The following is a 19151-nucleotide window of genomic DNA, read 5'->3' as shown; positions in this document are numbered from 1 at the left end:
AGTAACAGTACGAACCTGACCAGCGATGTGAGAACCTAGTTAAGGAGATCACAATCTGTTTGCCTGACACCTGCCTCCTGCAGGAGCCCTGGGGCCGTGGTCGGCAAACTGCTGCTTGTGAGCCGCGGTTTTCTGCTCTGTTGACTGATGAGTTTGCCGACCACTGGGATAGGGGCTTAATCACAAGGAACAACAACAGCCTGTAATTATTGGAATCGAGAGTCTAGGTCAGTGGTTGTCAAACTCATTGGTCAACAGAGCGGCAAACTGAGGCTCGAGAACCGTATGTGGCTGCTAATCTGACAGCTACCGGAATCTCATTAGCATGTGGCTCCCAGTGGTTTCTCCCCCAGCCCATTCAATATCACGATAGTAACCTTCTCCCTCGATTCTCATCGCAGGGCCCATGGATTGAGAGGAACCATTATTCTTTCTGATCCCACGGCTTGCAAACCCCAACTCCTGTGCGGCGACGGGCTGGAAGGCCAGGAGCTGAGCAGCTCAGCACAGGCCTGAGCTGGTCCATGGGTCCACAGCAGGCTCTGCCGACGCGTCCCGCCCGCGGGAGCTGTCCGAGAACGTGCTGGCCGCTTCCAGCCTCCCCTCCAGCCAGCCAGCGGTGCCGGGACTCAGTTCAGTCCGGGGTCGCTGGTTTCATCTCCGTGTCAAGGCCAAGCCACAGCAGACGCAGCCGGAGCGCAGGGTGGGGCCTTGCTCCGAGACGGGCAGGAAAGGGTGACGGGTTAGGAGGGCCCCAGCGCAGGCGTGGGGAGGGCAGCGTGGGAGCTGTGCCCGGCGTCACCTTTTCTGGAAGCGCGGTGGGCTCTGCGTGTCCATCCTGGGTGAGGCCACCTGCTCGGCGTTTTCTCCTCTTGTTGTTGTGCAGCGGGGTCTCTGCAGTTTCCTTTTGCTTCTTTGGCAACTTGGAGTTTTCAAACTTCAGTCCCATTTGGTGCAGGTGCTGGGACCCTGATTTCTCTTCCTTACGCATCCCAGGATCACCCACCTCCTGCCGTGGCACCAAAGAAGGGGATCCAGGCCCAGACAGTGTGGCTCAGTGGTTGAGCCTCAACCTATGAACCAGGACTCATGGTCCGATTCCCAGTCAGGGCACAGGCCCAGGATGCATGTGAGGCATGCACGAGGCAGCTGACTGATGATTCTCTCTCATCATTGGTGTTTCTCTCTCATCCTCTCCCTTCCTCTCTAAAATCAATAAACATATATTTAAAAAGAAAAGAAACGATGCAGAGACTTTTAGACAAACAGCCATGGAGACTGCAGCTGCTGTGAGAGGTTAAGGTCTGTGAAAAACATGGTCCACGGTTTACCCAGTAAGGCTTTGCCAGGTCTATGCGAGTCCCGATGGTTTGCATCTGGGAACAGGCCCGGGGGTAAATAACTACATAACCCATTGCAGTTTCTCGGATAACATTCTTCAACGTCTGAAGACCAACTTCAGGGTTCAAAAACGTGTTTTTCAAAGCGCCAAAATAATCGTTTTCCTCTTTCTTCTTAAACGTAAGTGGGCCCCAGGGACCAGTTTGCAAATGGGCTTCTAGCTGATAGCGGAGGGGCTGCATTTTCTAACAGCCACGCGCAGAATGTTACATCTTTCTCCTGAAGTTTTTGGGATCTAAGTATAGAATATGTTTGGCAGGAAGGGAGTGAGAGCACATACATGTATGGTTACAATTAAAATTGTTACCCAACCTGCGTGACCTATGAACCAGGAAGCCATGGTTCAATTCATGGTTAGGGCACAGGCCTGGGTTGTGAGTTCAATCGCCAGTAGGGGGCGTGCGGGAGGCAGCCCATCAATGATTCTCTCTCATCACTGATGTGTGTGTGTGTGTCTCTCTCCCTCTCCCTTCCTCTCAGAAATCAATAAAAATATACCTTTAAAAAATAAAATTGTTAATGTGTGTTTTAGAGTGGGGCAAGAAAAAGGATGCTTTTCCTACAAATTACATCTTACACGTAATTGAAAGAATGAAGCGCTCAGAATAATTTCATCTGTGTGAGCCATTCACAGCTTGCATAGTTTATGTCAGTGCTTGCATACGATTCCTCGTTAAAAAAAAATGTTGTTTCTGGAAACAAAAGGATCTGCTCCCAATGCCAGTATTTTCTCGGAGAGTTTTGCTTTTTTCAAGTGCCAACAGAGGCAAATGCAGCCAGGGAAGCTGCCTCCGGAGAAAATTCATTTTAATTGCATTGATCTTACTTCACAAGGTTAAGTACAATGGTTCCCCGCGTTATCTGTCATGTGTGTGGAGGCTAATCCTGCGTCAAGATCCACTCCAGCCGGGACCGGTTTAGCTCAATGAATAGAGCGTCGGCTTGGGGACTGAAGGGACCCGGGTTCGATTCCGGTCAAGGGCATGTACCTTGGTTGCGGGCATATCCCCAGTAGGGGGTGTGCAAGAGGCAACTGATCGATGACTCTCTCTCATCGATGTTTCTAACTCTCTATCTCTCTCCCTTCCTCTCTGTACAAAATCAATAAAATATATTAAAAAAAAAAAAAAAAAAAGATCCATTCCAGCGCTTCGGAGCGTTCCCGGCCTGCCCCCAGCTGCAGGGCGATGCTGGACGTTCACTCGCAATCCCAGTTCTCGGGGTCTCGCCCCCTCAGACCCAGCGGGTGAGCTTCTGGTTACTGTGGTTTGGCAGAAGCGTGTGCTCCTTCAGAAAAGAATCCTCAGAAGACTTCCGTTTCTGGATCGTGTAGACGTGGTAACAACAACGAACAAAAACCAACCATGATCGCTCTCCGTTACAAACATTGATGAGGAACAGCCCATCGCTCCTCTGATTCCTCCCAGTGAGAAGGCGTGATCGCTCTTCCTCAGGCCTCTGAAAGGAGCAGGGATCCAGCTTCCGCTCCAGGCAAGTTGAGGCTCACTTCCACCCTGCAGATTGTGCACGTTGATCTTTTCCTGGAGGAAGATGCCTCCAAAAAGGTCAAGAGGAGGCCCCAGACTGAATCCCGTTTCAAAGGCCAGAGGGGAGCTCCAGACCCATTTGTTCTCATCAGTATTGCGCTGGCCCCTCCCTCCATCTGCGTGTGGTACTCAGAATCGGGACCCGCCGAGCAGCTGACCCCGGCCCGGACCTGCTGTGGTGCCGGTTGCAGAATGGACAGAGTCACATGGCAAGCCTGCTGGCTTCCCGCCTTCCCCCCACCCCGTCTCCATCATTGTTGCCTTCCAGTTGGGAAAGGAAAGCAATTTGCATTGTTTTCTACATTAATAATTGAGATGGCCGAAACCGGTTTGGCTCAGTGGGTAGAGCGTCAGCCTGCGGACTGAAAGGTCCCAGGTTCGGTTCTGGTCAAGGGCATGTACCTTGGTTGCGGGCACATCCCCAGTAGGAGGTGTGCAAGAGGCAGCTGATCGATGATTCTCTCTCATTGATGTTTCTAACTCTCTATCCCTGTCTCTTCCTCTCTGTAAAAAAATCAATAAAATATATTTTTTAAAAATAATTGAGATGATGTAGTCATATCTAAGTTTTTGGCCACGGAGGCTGGAATAAACTTACTAACGATGATCCATTATGACCAGGTGGGTTTCTTGACGGCGGATTCTCCCGACAAGATGTGCTAAGCCTTTAATTGGGTAAATAGAGCTAACGAGCTGACCTCACCATCTGCTGTCCGTTAATAGGGAACGGCCAAGCTGAGGAACAGTCTCGGCTCTCTGCTGACAGGTCATCGCAGGAAGCTAGATACTTACTGTCACAGCGAACAAATATGAGAGTAGGCCACCCAGGGACACCACGATTTCAGCCACGTGCTGCCTACGTGTGGAGAACGGGAACCGTGTGGTCCAGGCAGGTCCTGTCCCCGTGAGCCGGACGCCACTGCTCTGTGTGTCCGCGTGGCCTCCCTCTTCTAGGCGTCTCGACAGGCACAGAACTTGGCGTCCAAACAGGAACGTCTCAGCAGACCATCCCACCGCTGAGAGGAAGCATCGGTGAACAGTTTATGTCCTGAGGCTCTAACCTGTGAACTCAAAAGACCCTGCCTTGCTCTTTCCACCTCCTGAACAGCTACCCCACGATCTTATACATACCCCTCTAGGCCTGCTATACATACCCTCTAGGCCTGCTCACTCAAAGACCCAGCTTACACCAAAGCCCCCTTTTCAATGAAGTCCGGTCCTGCCCTCCCGCCCGGAGCGGCGCGGGACCCGAGTTGTGAGGCTCTCTCCTGATAGCGTTGAACTCGGCTCTGTTACTATAGCGGGTCTGACACCTGTGGGATCCAGCACGCAACAAGGTGGAAACACCACACCGAGCATGTCAGAGGCAAAGACCAACACAGGCCTAATCAACAAAGCTCCAACTGTCATAGGAACGTAGGTTTATTTCAGTAGACACATGCTGGCTACAAAGGCTGAAATGAATGAGTCATCGTTAACATGAAATAATAGCACATTTAAATAAAAATATTTAACTTACCAGACACTGAATAATTGCACAAATTAGCAGGCCTACCGCAAATAAGCCTATTTTTCTTGTTCTCCAAAAGCTAAATATTTCCTCGCTGCTAAAATATTTGCTGCTAGTATTAGTGGAGAGAAATGGTGAGCCTGCGTGTAAGGCGAGTAAGGGAAATGAGTGCAGCCTGGTTATAGTAATCAGTTACTAATAATAACGGGATGCTGTACAAATTAAGTTATAAAGTTTTATCACAGCGTTTCTTACATACCGTTACATTGGCTGGGCTGCAAAAATATTCCTCGGCACATGCAGCCGGCGGGCCGCGGGTTTGACATGCTAGCACTACCCAATACGTTCGCGTAGAGAAAGACTAACGGAGTGTAATCGTTACGTAAGGGAAATGGCCTTCTGTCCGCTTCTCACCTCTCTCCCATGGCCTTCTTATGGAGATGGGCAAAGCTGATCTCGATCGACCGCGAAGCCTTCGCTTTAGGGCCGGCCACAGGGTGTGGGGGCTGGCGTGGAGGCCGGCCTGTGCCACCTGCTGCTCCCTTTGCTGTTGTCTGACAATCAGAGAAACCACCTCGATGGCAAGCAGGGCTGTTCGTGCTGTGATTACACTTGTAGAATCTGAGCGCAGATGAGCTGGGCTGTAAGGAGCGTGACCCCAACATGCTCTACAGCCACTTAGTGAATGTGGGGAAACACCCCAGGCTGCTGACGGCCTGCGGGAGGCGTAGTGTTGAATGGGGCAGCGGAGTCAGACAGGGGTCTGCTTGCCATTGGGTTCCCTACAGGCCACAGGCCTAACAGCGCAGCATCTCACAAACCTGAGAGCCGGGATTTGCCCGCAGATTTGCCGTTGGGTAGTCAATGCGTTTGCAGCGTTTCTCAAACAGGTTTCCCACGCTGGGCGGTTAATCTGTTTTGTGTCGAGTTTTCTAATGCAAACAAACTGTGATGGCTCTGATTAGTCCCACGGATGGCCAGCCACCTGGTCAATTTCCCTTCTCCCCTGACAGGAACCTGCTGGCACACTGCTGCCTTCCCCCTCATTCTTACCGCATCAATAAGCGTTGTAGGTAGAGGAAGTGTATCAACCAAGGCGAAACCACAAGACAGGATGTTATCAAAACCAACCAAGAAACCTGAAATTTTCACGATGCCATGAGCAAATTTTCACTATGCTGATGACAGAAAGAACAACAGAAATAGCAAGATTAATCAGGTAATTTTATTTAATGTTCACCATTCAGCAGCAACCAGTAGGAACATCTGAGCTAAGAGAATCTCTTGAAGTGTTTGCTATCTAGCTGCTTCAGACATACACCCACAGGATCCACTGCTCACCGTAGTTTTGTTTTTTGTTTTTTTAAATGGCTTCAAGAGCAAGTAACATGGATTTATCCTGTGCCCAAGCACGAGTCGACAAATCTGTTAAACTACAGAGGAAGAGGAATCCAAGGAGCTTTGTTATCGTATGCAGGTGACCTTACTGAAGTGGAGGGTTTTCTTCCTTAAAGCAACAGAAGTACAGAGCTTCTTATATATATATATATATTTTTTTTTCTCTTTTAAGGGTATGATTACAAACACAGTGTTATCAAAAGCAAAAACTAGTTCCAGAAATTTCCAACTGCAAAACTTGCAAGATACAAAGCTAAAATTTATATGCTCCTTTTCTCAATTATGAATACCTTCACTAAACATAAATATTTTAACATATATTAATTTTTCTGACATTCAAAAAACTGGAAAGTCAATATGGCAGAATTACTGTTAAAAGCACGTATGTACAAATATTCTTTTTCATACATAAAGTATTTGGCATAATTATAACACTCATACTGCATCCGCAACTTTTCCCTTTTGCTTTGTTTCTCCTCTTATTAAAATTAACCAGGTATGTACAAAAATACTTGAACATTTCTTATAGAAAACCTCTATAATCAGCCTCACCAGCGTACACCTGCTGGATGGGTGCATCGGGGGAATATAAAAAAAGTGGTCACTGCCTTCCGGGTAAGCCAGCCACGGTTAACCTAACACGAGCTTCCCAACAAAAGAGGGAAATATGTAACAGCGTGATTTAAAATACAGTTCATCTCTATCGTCAAGTGAGTGTTATAAACAGGCAGTAAAAGGAACAACACACACAGGTACAAAATACAACACTACACGCAAGGTGCTCGTTCGCCCTAGGGGGCTGTGCTCCCCCCTGGGTCCCAGACGCTGGAACCCTCCCAGCCGCCCCCCCTCTCGCCCTGCAGGGCCCAGGGGCAGCCCAGGGGCAGCTCTGCTGGGGGGGGGGGGGGGAGGGGAGGAGGAGAGGGAATCCTCCCTTCGGTGCAGGACGGACAGGGAACGCCCTTGCCTCCTCCAAGGCCTCCTGCCATTCAGTCATGCTAATACGTTTTCTCGGAGGGGCTTTTCCTTCATTTACGCCATTGATTTAATACTGTCCCGTATCGATTCCTGAACGCTCCTTAATGGGACCCATTAATTCGGGCCTGTTTACTACACGGGCATCGGCGCTCCTCCATGACAGATCTGGAGGCGGGAGCGATCGGTGGGGAAGCCAGGCTTGGCTTCAGGTAAACATTTCTCCTGGGCTCTGCTCCTCACCCCGCACCCCCAGCCCCCTCGCCTCATCCTGGCTCTGAAAGGCACGGCACCTGGAAGGGAAGACCAGCGGACACTGCGGTGTGGGCACTCACGACCCACCGGCCGGCCAGCTCCCGGAGCGGACCTGGGGGGGCAGCCAGCTGTGGGATGGCAGAAGCCACCTCCAGCAGCAGCTGGCCTCCGGAGTGACCATCCCTGGCCCCACAGGCAGCCCCTGCCGCCTGCTGTCTGACCGGCCTCCCGTCGGCCAGGGGCCCGCGGGCCCAGGAGCCAGGCCTCGGGCTTCCCCAGGGAGGGCAGGCCGATGGGCATCGCCCTGGCCAGCTTTCCCGGGGCATCAAGTATTCAGTAAAAATATGCAACATCGCCACGGGTCGTATTGCTGGACAGCACTGTGTTGGCTCTCAGGGAACCATGTACAAAAGGGGACGTAGAAAGGTACAAAAGTCTCATCGCCATTGACTGCCTCCGCCAGCAGGGCTGACAGCTCAGCTCCACGCGCCCCCGGGGGAGGGGCCGGGACGTTCATGTTGTGCAACCGGACATCCGGACAGCCGGACACCGGACAGGCGGACAGCCGGACACCGGACAGCCGGACAACTGGACGCCCGGACAGCTGGACAGCGGGACACCGGACAGTCGGACAGCGGGACAGCCGGACAGCGGGACAGCCGGACACCAGACAGCCAGACACTGGACGCCCGGACAGCCGGACCCCGGCGCCTCTCCGGAGGGCAGGTCCGGCCAGTAAAGTGCCTCCACCACCGGCTCCTCCTCCTCCTCCTGTAAACGCGGGTCCTCGCGGGCCGGGCTCAGAGCTGCGACACCTTCCGGGGCAGCGGCCGGGGCCGCGGGGGCTCGGTCCTGCGGGCGCCGCCGGGGGCGCCGGGCCGCGCCGCGCGGGCAGCGGCTTGGGCGGCAGCGCGGGCGGCTCGGGCGCGGGCACGGGCACCGGCACCGGCACCGGCACCGGCACCGACAGGCTGTGCGGCAGCGGCCGCCGCGCCGTCCGCTCGAACACGCTGTAGGGCGGCGGCGTCCGGCTGTCCCTGCGCGCGGGCTCCTGGGCGGCGGCGCCGGGCCCGCTCCCGGACCCGGACCCGGACCCCGGCCCGGGCGGCTCGGGCGCCGCCGTCTCGAAGCCGGAGATCTCCGAGGCGCTGCAGCGGCTGAGCGAGGAGATGCCGCTGCTGCAGCTGCCGGACAGCGCGGGCGAGTGCGACAGCAGCCCCGCGGGGTGCTCCGCCGGGGAGGGCGCGGGGGGCGGCCCGGGGCCCTGCGGGCGGAGAGGGGGAGAGGGGAGAGGGGGAGAGGGGAGAGAGGGAGGGGGAGGGAGGGAGGGGGGGAGAGGGGAGAGGGGGAGAGGGGGAGGGAGGAGAGGGAGGGGGAGGGGGGAGGGGGAGAGGGGGAGGGGGGAGAGGGAGGGGGAGGGGGGAGGGGGGAGAGGGAGGGGGAGGGGGGGAGGGGGGGAGAGGGAGAGGGGGAGAGAGGGAGAAGGGAGAGGGGGAAGGAGGGAGAGGGGAGAGGGGGAGGGAGGGAGGGGGGAGAGGGGAGAGGGGGAGGGGGGAGAGGGAGGGGAGGGGGGGAGGGGGGAGAGGGAGGGGAGGGGGGGAGGGGGAGAGGGAGAGGGGGAGAGAGGGAGAAGGGAGAGGGGGAGGGAGGGAGAGGGGAGAGGGGGAGGGAGGGAGGGGGGGAGAGGGAGAGGGGGAGAGGGGGAGAGGGGGAGGGGGGAGAGGGAGGGGGAGAGGGGGGGAGGGGGGAGGGGGAGAGGGGGAGGGAGGGAGAGGGGAGAGGGGGAGGGAGGGAGAGGGGGAGAGGGGAGAGGGGGAGAGAGGGAGAGGGGAGGGGGGAGAGGGAGAGGGAAGGAGAGGGAGAGAGAGAGAGGGGGGAGGGAGGGGGGAGAGGGGGAGGGAGGGAGAGGGGGAGAGGGAGAGGGGGAGGGAGGGAGAGGGGGAGGGAGAGGGGGAGAGGGGGAGGGAGAGAGAGAGAGAGGGGGAGAGGGGAGGGGGGAGAGGGGGAAAGGGGGAGAGGGAGGGGGGAGAGGGGGAGGGAGAGGGGGAGGGGGGGAGAGGGGAAGAGGGGGAGAGGGGGAGGGGTGAGGGGGAGTGGGAGGGGGAGGGGGGAGAGGGGGAAAGGGGGAGAGGGAGGGGGGAGAGGGGGAGAGGGAGGGGGAGGGGGGAGAGGGGGAGAGGGGGAGGGAGAGAGAGGGAGAGGGAGAGAGAGGGAGAGAGAGGGGCTCACTTGGAAGCCTCACACCCGGGAGGGCGTGGCCACACGCTGGGAGGGGCGGGGCCACACTCTGTGAGGGGCGGGGCCACACTCTGTGAGGGGCGGGGCCACACCCTGTGAGGGGAGGGGCCACAGCCTGAGAGGGGCGGGGCCACAGCCTTGGGGGCGGGGCCACACCCTGAGATGGCTGGAATGCGGACCCTGAATGTGGGCGTGGAAGCCCGGACCCCAGCCCCTCAGGCGGTGCCGCCTTAAAAGGAGGCCGGGGTGAGCCCAAATCTGATCTGATCTTTGTCCTCAGAAGAGGAGAAACTTGGACCACCCCCCACGCCCCGCACACACACAGAGCAGACCCCGTGGAGACCGGAAAGGGGGCTGGAAACCCCCCACCCCACCCCGGGCAGTGCCGTGGCTTCCGGGGCAGGAGGAGAGATGCTGTGTTTGAGCCAGATTCTGGCGTTTCGTCAAGAACCGGACGTTCTAGCGACACAGCTCGGCCTCATCAGTTCCTGAAGCCGAGCAGGGGCTGCCTCCCGGCGCGGGGTAACGTCCTTCCTTTGCCGCAGTCCCCGCCTGGCCGGTTCCTGCCAGCGGCTGGCCGTCCCCCTGGCACCCACGGGCTCCCTCCCTGACCGGGGTCCTGAGGACCCGGTGGTCTGTGGAGCGGGCCCCGGGGGCAGGCCCCTCCGGGGAGGACCAGCAGGGGGGAGTCCCCGTAAGGAACCTGGACGGCCTGGTCCCGCCACGGCCTTCTCACCAGGGGCCCGGGGGCCTTTGTTTGCGTCCATCCCGGAATGGCCTGTCCGCAGAATGTTCTAGGAGGGAGCACTGGGACACACACACTTTGTGAAACGTCCTCTCGGACCCACGGTCCCCCCTTGAAACCAGAATGGTGGGCGGACACAAACCCTCCCGCTGAGCGGGGCCGGGGTGAAGCCGGGCCAGTGGAGGGTCCCACCGTCCGGCAGGAGAGCCCAGTCCGTCTGAACGGGGTTCCTCCCTTTAGCTTAGGGGTGTCGAACTCAATCAGAGAAGGGGCCAAAATCTAAAATCCAGCCTAAATCGCGGGCCGAATGGTTTACTGAACAGTCATAAACTGTCATTGTGATGGAAACGCAGCGGAGTGCAGTGATGACAGCGCGGTGCGGGCCACATTGCAAGGCCTGGCGGGATGGATTTGGCCCGCGGGCCTTGTGTTTGACACATGTGCTTTAGCTGCTGGGAAAAACCTGGGTTTAGGCACCGCCTGCCTGGTGATCACAGGGCGAGGAGCTCAGGGCCACAGCACGCGTCCTGCCACTCCTCAGACCCAGCTGTGACCACGTGGCCACGGAGGTGGGAGTGAGGCCTTCAGGCCTGCAGCACAGCACTAAGCTCTCCGCTACTTCAACACGCCCGTCCCTTCTTCTCTCTAAGGGCCAATCTCTGGGACTCGGTCCTGTCGCTGCTCTGCAAAACCAGGTGAAAGGTGCGGGTACTGGTGTGAATGGGAGGGAGTGCGTGGCGAGGGGGAAGCCGTGGCTTTCCCTCCCGTCACCCCGAGACCACAGTCTCCCTCCGGCTGCAGAGCCGACGCAGGCCGTGGGCCTTCTCCGTAACCGCCATGGCGCGGAGACAACAAACCAGAAGGAGCTGAAACCGGTGTGGCTCAGCGGACAGAGCGTTGGCCTGCGGACTGAAGGGTCCCAGGTTCGATTCCGGTCAAGGGCATGGACCTTGGCTGCGGGCACATCCCCAGTGGGGGGTGTGCAGGAGGCAGCCGATGGATGTTTCTCTCTCATCGATGTTTCTAACTCTCTGTCCCTCTCTCTTCCTCTCTGTAAAAACTCAATAAAATATAATAAAAACAAAAGAGCAAGGGATTGGCACTCTGGGAGACGGGCGATGCAAACGAAATCACGCTTCTTTGCAATCCCCTCCCTCTTTTTGGTTTCGCGGTTCAGACTCTCGGTTTCTATGAGCAGCTGCTGCATCGGACGGCTCAGGACCTGTTTCTCTCTGATGTTACCCAGACACATCTCCCCCGCGAAAGGGACAGGGAGCGTGTGGGTCCCCGTCACTCAGGTACGAAACCATTCTTTCCACTGCAGCGGCCTCGGGGCAGCAGCCCTGGGCACCACGCCCACACGGACTGGCAGGCCTTGCCCTCAGCCTGACGCCTACCCTGGGACGCATACCCTGGGACAGCTACTGAGACCTCCCCGAGGGACTGTCTGCTCAGAGACGTCAACAGCCCTGCCTACAGACCCAGGTAAACGCTGATCTTTAAAGCTTTAACACATCATTGCGCTGCCCAGTTCTTCACTAATGTGTTCAAAAGTCTTGGTAGAAAATAGGAGAAGAGCCCAGCCAGTGAGGCTCAGTGGCTGAGCATCAGCCTACGAACCCAGCGGTCAGGGTTCAATTCCCGGTCAGGGCACAGGCCCGTGTTGCAGGCTTGATCCCCAGTGTGGGCCGTGCGGGAGGCAGCCGATCGATGATTCTCTCATCATTGATGTTTCCATCTCTCTCTCTTCCTCTCTGATATCAATACAAACATTAAAAAAATAATAATAATAGGAGAAGAGAAAACTGGGTGTGGCCTGTCAGAGTGGACGAGGCTGATGAGAAGGCGAAAGGCCCAGCACGCTGTTTCCGACACCTGGATCCTGATGCTGATTCAAGGTGCTGTGGGCTTTCATGCCCCTTAAACGCAGGGCAGGCCCAGCACGTCCTAGGAGGTGACACTGGGACCATGTTTCTTTCCTAATTCGGCGTCTCTCGGGGCCGCACACCCTCAGGGGCGCCATTTGCGAGCGAGGCTAGTAACTGAAGGCGGCTGCTCAGTGCAGGCGGCGCCCTGGGGAGAGCCCAGGCCTGCTCCCTCCCGCCCCTGGCCCTGCCCCCACCTCTCTGCCTGCCCCCTGCAAACGAAAGCCCTGCTGATGGACGGGGCTCCTGGGGGGAAGGGAACCAGGGGCCCATCCCAGGCTCAGTTCAAGGAGAGACCGTACCTTCAACGGGGACCGCCCGGCAGGGGAGGGGGACACCTGCGCCGTGTGTCTCGCAGGCGAAGCTGTGGAGAGAGAGAGTGTCAATTCAGAAACACCGGGCGCCGGACCCCCACGCGTGCCCCCTGAGTGTGCGAGCCCACACGAGTGGCCCCGGGCAGGGGGACTGGGCAGGGGCCACTGGAGACTAAGGACATCTGCCCAAGATGGGCAGCGTCCGGACTTGGGGAGGAGGGAAAAGCCACACCCGTGGCAGGGCCCCCAACAGGCCCATCGTTCCTTCCATCTCCCCAGAGCCCAGCTGCTCCTTAGCCGCTTCCGGAGGTGCTTGTGGGGGTGGGGTTAGGGTTAGGATTAGGGTTAGGGTTAGGGTTTAGGGTTAGGGTTAGGGTTAGTAGGGCTAGGGTTGGGGATAGTAGGGTTAGGGTTAGGGTTGGGGATAGGGTTGGGGATAGGGTTAGGGTGGGGGCCGGGAGCAGTCTGCAGACGCTGCTGCTTGGGCGTGAGTGGCAGAGGGAAGCCAGGTCACCGGGCAACGCCGACTGGCCAGGTCCAGGGGCACAGCCTCCGGCCCCACTGCAAACCGCAGAAACTCGTCCACGCCCACCAGCTCTGTCCTGAGCTGCCCGTGTCCCCCCGGCTGTCATGGGAGGTGGATAACGCACAGGAAACCACAGGAAGGCTGAAGCGGGACGGACAGACAGACAGACAGCCCAGACACCCCAGCCCCCACAGCGAGCACAGATGAGGACGGAGGACAGACAGGGAGGATCAGTGCGGGAGGGAGGCGGCCACGTTGGCCCACAGCGGTACGTCACCTGCGCGCTGGGCCCAGAGTCAGGGAGGGCCTGTCAGCACACCTTGCTGCTGCCGTGTGCTCACACCAGCGCTTGCTCACACCAGTGGGGAGACCGGGGGAGACCGGGGGAGAGTGCACGCCCGCACCCAGAGCCAGGCTCCGCCCGGAACGTGGCCAGGGGCTGCCAGAGGCCGGGCCTCCTCCTGGCTGAGCTGCTTCTTTGGAAGGCATTCTGCACGGAGCCTGAACCAGCCCTGCCAGGGCCCTGCCCACAGGTCCGAATGGGTCTAGGACCCGAACCGCCCAAATGCTTTCCACGTTCCCCCCGGAGCCGCACAGCCAGGCTGGGCAGAGCACACAGCCAGCGGGGGTCAACCCGGGGCCCGGCGACCCGGCGCACATCACCGCTGAGCCACTGGTTCCTGCTCCGCTTGGAGCAGCCCCAGCCTTTCAAACCCGCCGGTGGCTACGACAACGACAGGAAAACCTGGCAGCAGGGTTTTACTTTAAGGAGAAAGGCTGCCCGGCCCGCGTGGCCCCGTGGCTGAGCATCGGCCTATGAACCAGGATGTCAGGGTTCCATTCCCCGTCAGGGCACCTGCCCGGGGGAGGCTCAATCCCAGGAGGGGGCGTGCAGGAGGCAGCCGGTCAGTGATTCTCATCATCAGTGCTTCTATCTCTCTCCCCCTCTCCCTTCCTCTCTGAAATCAATAATAATAAAAGAAGCGTACATAAATAAATACAAAAAAAGAAAGTCACTTTCCTCTTCTTAGTGAACAAAAAAGATGCTAAAATGCAGCGAACGAAACGGGTCCTCCAGAAAGGTCCACTGAGGCCATGGTATCGCATTTCCTCTCCCCGGCAGGCCGGGCGTGTCCGTCACGTTTCAGAGTGCTCTGGGCACGTGGTACGTGTTGGAAGCCTGTGCCCAGCCCCGGGCAGGGCGGCTGGCAGAGCGGCCAGGCCCTCTCAGCGCCACCCCCGTGGAGGTCCCTGAGCCCTGGCCCTCCTGTCACCATCCCTGTCCGGGGTTCTTGAAGTCTAACTCGGGCCTTCGAGAATGATCGAATACGGCCCTCTCCGGGCAGCAGGCAGCGTGTCCCCGCCCGCCCGTCAGTCAGAGCCAGCCAGCGCCTGTCCCATCAGCTCCAGACCAGAGGGAAGGAAGCAGGCGTCAGCAGAGGCCGCTGAGGGGCGGCTGGGAGGGCAGGGCCAGCGCAGAGAGCGGGGAGCGCGCTGGTCCGTCTGCAGAGCTCCGAGGGCAGCGTGGAAGGCAGAGCAGCAGAAGCTCAGCAAAGAGAGGGGCGTCGCCCACGAAGAGGCAGCTGCTGAGGGCCCCCCTCCAGAGCCCCCCCCACCGCCGTTCTCTGCGCGGCCAGAGCGGAGCAGCCGGTGAGCGGTTACTGCGGAGAGCGACTGCACGCGCGTATACCCACCCGTCAGCGCGGGCCGCGGAGGCACAGGGGGCGAGAGCAGCTGCCCGCTCTCCGCCAGGCTCCTGGCCTCCTTCCCACTGTCCAGGCTCCAGCTGCTAGGAGTGGGGTTCACCGCTGGAAGGGAACAACACGGCTGAGGCACTCCGCCCTCGGACCCGGGACCTCAGGAGAATCAGCTACCCAGGGTGAGAGAAACCAGCTGGATTCACACACACACACACACACACACACACACACACACACGCATGCGCACACACTCACACACACACACACGCACACAAGTACACACTCACACACACACACGCACATGCACACACACACACGCACAATCACACACACAAGTACACACACACACGGACACGCACACACACTCACACACACACAAGGACACACACACACACAAGGACATGCACACGCGCCCGCACGTGCACACACACAGACGCAAACCTCTAGGGCTGGCGCTCTCTCGGCCTGCCCCTCGCCGTGAGAGCTGCGGTCCAGCCAGGCGAGGCCGTGTGTGTTTGCCGCACTCAGTCACACGGAACCACAGGCTCGCACCTGGCTCGGAGCCTTGGTGAGAACTACAAACCCGTTTGATGCCAGAGAGCAGACGAAGGATGCGACCACCGGACTGTCCCAAAGCTCAGTCTTTCGTGGGGACTTGGGGCACGTGGCACTCAAAGGGGGAGGCGATGGCAAAGGACAAGCTGAGAGTCTTGTGGGCAGGATTGCGGGGAAGGGATGGCCTGACCACGCCGCCCTGCGGACTGGGCCCCAGCTCCCTCCAGTGATGTACGTCCTGCAGCGGAACTTCTTCCTCTCCTCTGTGCGCCTGCTGCACGCCTCGGTGAGATGCAGGACTACGGAGCCACCCGACAGGCAGGAGACTGGACGCTCAGGGTGGTCACAGCGCTGTGCTGAGGGTCACGCGGGCCTGGGGGAGTCCCGGGGCTGGCTCCCTGTGCAGACACTGCCCCCTGGTGGTCGGGTCCAGGGTGTCGACATTTTGCCACCAAAGGTCCACGTGCATTGAATGGGATGCAGTGACCAAATGTCTTTCCTGGGGCCTTTTCGGTCCGTTCTCGTGCTTCCTTCGGTAGCAGGGGGAGGAAAAGGCCGTGTTCCTACATTCTTCAGACACCAGTCAATATCCGGCTTGTGAGAGGAGAGCCACGTTGGTTTTAAAGTAACCGGGGCTGCGGTCTCCCGGACGTGGGTCCCCGAGGACAGGCGGACGGTACTGTGTCCGACCCTCCAGGACAGCACGGCCCAGCGCTTCACGAGGGTGACTCCTGGGCACTTCACGGCGAATTTCACGAGAGACGCCCGACGCTGGGCTCTGGGAGGCTGTCCCCGAGGGAAGCCAGCGGGGGCCCTGCTCCCCCGGCCCCCCACCCCGGAATCCCCCCTGTGGGGCACAGACCGGCACTAACGGGCTGCGCCCTCCGAGCGGCCTTGAGCCGGGGCACTCCGTCACACGCTGGGTTGCAACTCCTGAACGGTATCTGAGTCACCCGCACCATCGGGGCCGTGGAGCCGTATGAGGGCCCCGGGGGCAGGGACTCCCCTGGGACGGTGCTTCCCGGGGGGGGGGGGGGGGAGCACAGCCTCCTGGGTGTCTCCGTCTCAGGGAGGCCGGCCGGCCCCGGGGACGCACTGAGAAGCCACTCAGCAGAGGAGCCCCAGCCCACAGCGGGACCACAGGCTCTGCTGTCAAGTCCGGCAGAAACACAGCGTTCAAAGACTGCTCTGTGCCGAACCGGTGTGGCTCAGCGGATAGAGCGTCGGCCTGCGGACCGAAGGGTCCCAGGTTCGATTCCGGTCGAGGGCATGGACCTTGGTTGTGGGCACATCCCCAGTGGGGACTGTGCAGGAGGCAGCTGGTTTCTCTCTCATCGATGTTTCTAGCTCTTTATATCTCTCCCTTCCTCTCAGAAAAAATCAGTAAGATATATTTTTAAAAAATAAAATTAAATGTAAAAAGGCCATACCGTGAGCCACCGTCTTGGGTCCTCCCCTACTGGGCACCGGAGTCCTGACCCTCCAGACCTGAGACCCGCCGCCCACACAGACACGGGGGGACGAGGCGACGAGGACGGACAGGCCCGCACGGTCAGGGCGGCCGCCGGCTGCCTACCTTTGTCCGGCGCCGACAGGTTGGGGTCGCTGCGGGGCAGGGCCCCGTCTCCGATGTGGTTGAACAGCAGCCTCTGGAAGGGACAAGGACCTGTGGTTACGGGGCGGCAGGCGGCCCCGGGAACCTTCTAGAACACATGTGTTAAACACAAGGCCCGCGGGCCAAATCCGTCCCGCCAGGCCTTGCAATGTGGCCCGCACCGCGCTGTCATCACTGCACTCCGCTGCGTTTCCATCACAATGACAGTTTATGACTGTTCAGTAAACCATTCGGCCCGCGATTTAGGCTGGATTTTAGATTTTGGCCCCTTCTCTGACTGAGTTCGACACCCCTAGTCTAGAAGGAGAGAGGGTGACCTCATTACGGAAACAGTCTTTTGAACACTTTCAGAGGCCCCGGAACAGAGAACTGATTCTGTGGCCGGGGAGAAAGGGAAGAGCCTCAGGTTTGGACAACGAGAACATGGCGTTTCGGAAGCCCGGCTTAGATTTTATATAAATAAAAACGGTGAATAACTTTTCCCAGTGAAGTGCAGGAAAAAACACACGGTAAGTGGCAGACAGGGGGTGGTGCTCTGTACAGACACACGTGCTGCCCTGGCCAGGTGCTCAGCTGGGCAGAGCATCCTCCTGATGCGCCAAGGTGGCGGGTTCGAGCCCCAGTCAGGGCTCACACAAGACTCAACCAACGACAGCAAATCAATGCCTCTTTCCCTTTCTCTCTTCCTTCCCCTCCCTCTCTCCGAACTCCACAGAAACTTATTTAATAAGGAAAAAACATGCCGAAACTGGCTTGGCTCAGTGGACAGAGCGTTTTCCTGCGGACCGAAGGGTCTCAGGTTCGATTCCAGTCAAAGGCATGTGCCTTGGTTGCGGGCACATCCCCGGTGGGGGGGGGGGGGGGGGTGTGCAGGAGGCAGCTGGTCGATGTTTCTCTCTCATTAATGTTTCTAATTCTCAATCCCTCTCCCTTCCTCTCTGAAAAAAAAAAAAAAATCAATAAAAATATATATTTAAAAATAAAATAAGCAAAAAAGAGGAATGCAGAGCAGATCAGGGAGGGGAAGCTATCTCGCCTCCCTCTCGGCCTTACTGCTCAGATGACAGCCCTGTGTCTCCAGAGAAAGTGGCTGGGGAAGTCCCACCGGCAGGCGCAGACCCGGTCCCCGACACGCCGTCGAATGCAGCCCACGGGCATTTCTCCGGGGACACGGGGCCGGGGACACGGGGGCCGGGGACACGGGGGCCGGGGACACGGGGGCCGGGGACACGGGGCCGGGGACACGGGGGCCGGGGACACGGGGCCGGGGACACGGGGGCCGGGGACACGGGGGCCGGGGACACGGGGCCGGGGACACGGGGGCCGGGGACACGGGGCCGGGGACACGGGGGCCATCCCAGACCCCCCCGGGCTCCTGGGGCCCCGGGCGGAGGGTACCTGCGAGGGCTCCACGGGGGTGGGGTAGATGGCGCTGCAGGGCCGCTCCCGGGGGGACAGGCAGGCGTTCTCTCGGGAATGCTTGTGTTTGTCGGACAGCAGAGGGGAGGCTGGAAGGGAGGCAGGACGGTCAGCGAGGGGCACCACGCCTGCAGCGGGGAGCCGGACGCCGTGGCCGCGGCCACAGAGAGGGACACGGAAACCGCGGCTCCCGGGCTGGCCGCTCCCGCACCCGGGTCTGACCTCTGGCGCTGGACGGGGCGGAGCTGGTCACGTTGGGGGAGGCGGAGTGGGTGGAGCTGAGGCTTGAGGTAGACGGGCTTGGCTGCAACACAGGGAAGCGGTGGTTAGCACAGGCTGTTCGGAGGCTGCTCAACACGGGCGTGTTCAAAACAAAACCACGGACGTGTTTTATCAAATCAACCAACGTAGAAAGAGGCCGTTTAGACGTGTAGAAAAACCTGAGGGACTCAGACTGATACGAAGGCCTGTCTGAGGTAAGCCAGAACTTGAGCCGTGGCCGGTGTGGCTCGGTTGGTTGGGGGGTCGTCCTGTCCACTAAAAGGTTGCTGGTTCGATTCCCGGTCAGGCCACATGCCCTGGTTGTGACTCGATCCAGAATAGGGGGCGTGCAGGAGGCAGCAATGCTTTGCTCTCACACTGATGTTTTGCTCTCTCTCTCTCTCTTCCTCTCCCTTCCCCTTTCTCTGAAAACCAACTTTAAAGAGTATTTATTAACAGAAAAAGAGCTAGCGATTTGGACGCCTGCCCAAAGCAGGCATTCGTGCCGGCCAGCTGTCTCTGTGACGGGACCACGGGCAGGCCCGAACTGCGACAAGCAGGGTCCCGGCCACGGGAGCAGGAACGCACGTTACCACTTCTTCCTAAAACGTGTTAAAGCATGTATTTGGCAACATGAATGGGGCCTCTTTCTCAGGGACAGTGGAGAGGAAAGCCCAGCTCACAGCGCTGTTATAAACGCCACGAGTGGCGTCTAAATAAAAAATTTTGTAGCAAGAGCTACACTAACTCTAAAATCCCTAAAAAAC

At 58.7% G+C, this 19151-nt stretch overlaps 1 protein-coding gene across 1 annotated transcript in view; it reads right to left on the bottom strand.

The window, feature by feature from the left end:
• Window positions 1-7770: 7770 nt before the first annotated feature.
• Window positions 7771-19151, bottom strand: part of DOCK4 (dedicator of cytokinesis 4) — a 170230-nt gene continuing 158849 nt past the window's right edge. The window contains 7 exon segments of the mRNA XM_036453753.2: window positions 7771-7961; window positions 7964-8350; window positions 12297-12358; window positions 14529-14642; window positions 16666-16738; window positions 18103-18212; window positions 18346-18427. Of these exon segments, the coding sequence (XP_036309646.1) occupies window positions 7887-7961; window positions 7964-8350; window positions 12297-12358; window positions 14529-14642; window positions 16666-16738; window positions 18103-18212; window positions 18346-18427 (903 nt within the window). The 3' untranslated portion in view covers window positions 7771-7886.

Source organism: Pipistrellus kuhlii, unplaced genomic scaffold (genome assembly GCF_014108245.1).
Source record: "Pipistrellus kuhlii isolate mPipKuh1 unplaced genomic scaffold, mPipKuh1.p scaffold_m20_p_26, whole genome shotgun sequence".
Taxonomy (NCBI): Eukaryota; Metazoa; Chordata; class Mammalia; order Chiroptera; family Vespertilionidae; genus Pipistrellus; species Pipistrellus kuhlii.
The sequence above is the reverse complement of the archived record's forward strand: the minus strand, read 5'-3'. Positions and strand labels throughout refer to the sequence as shown.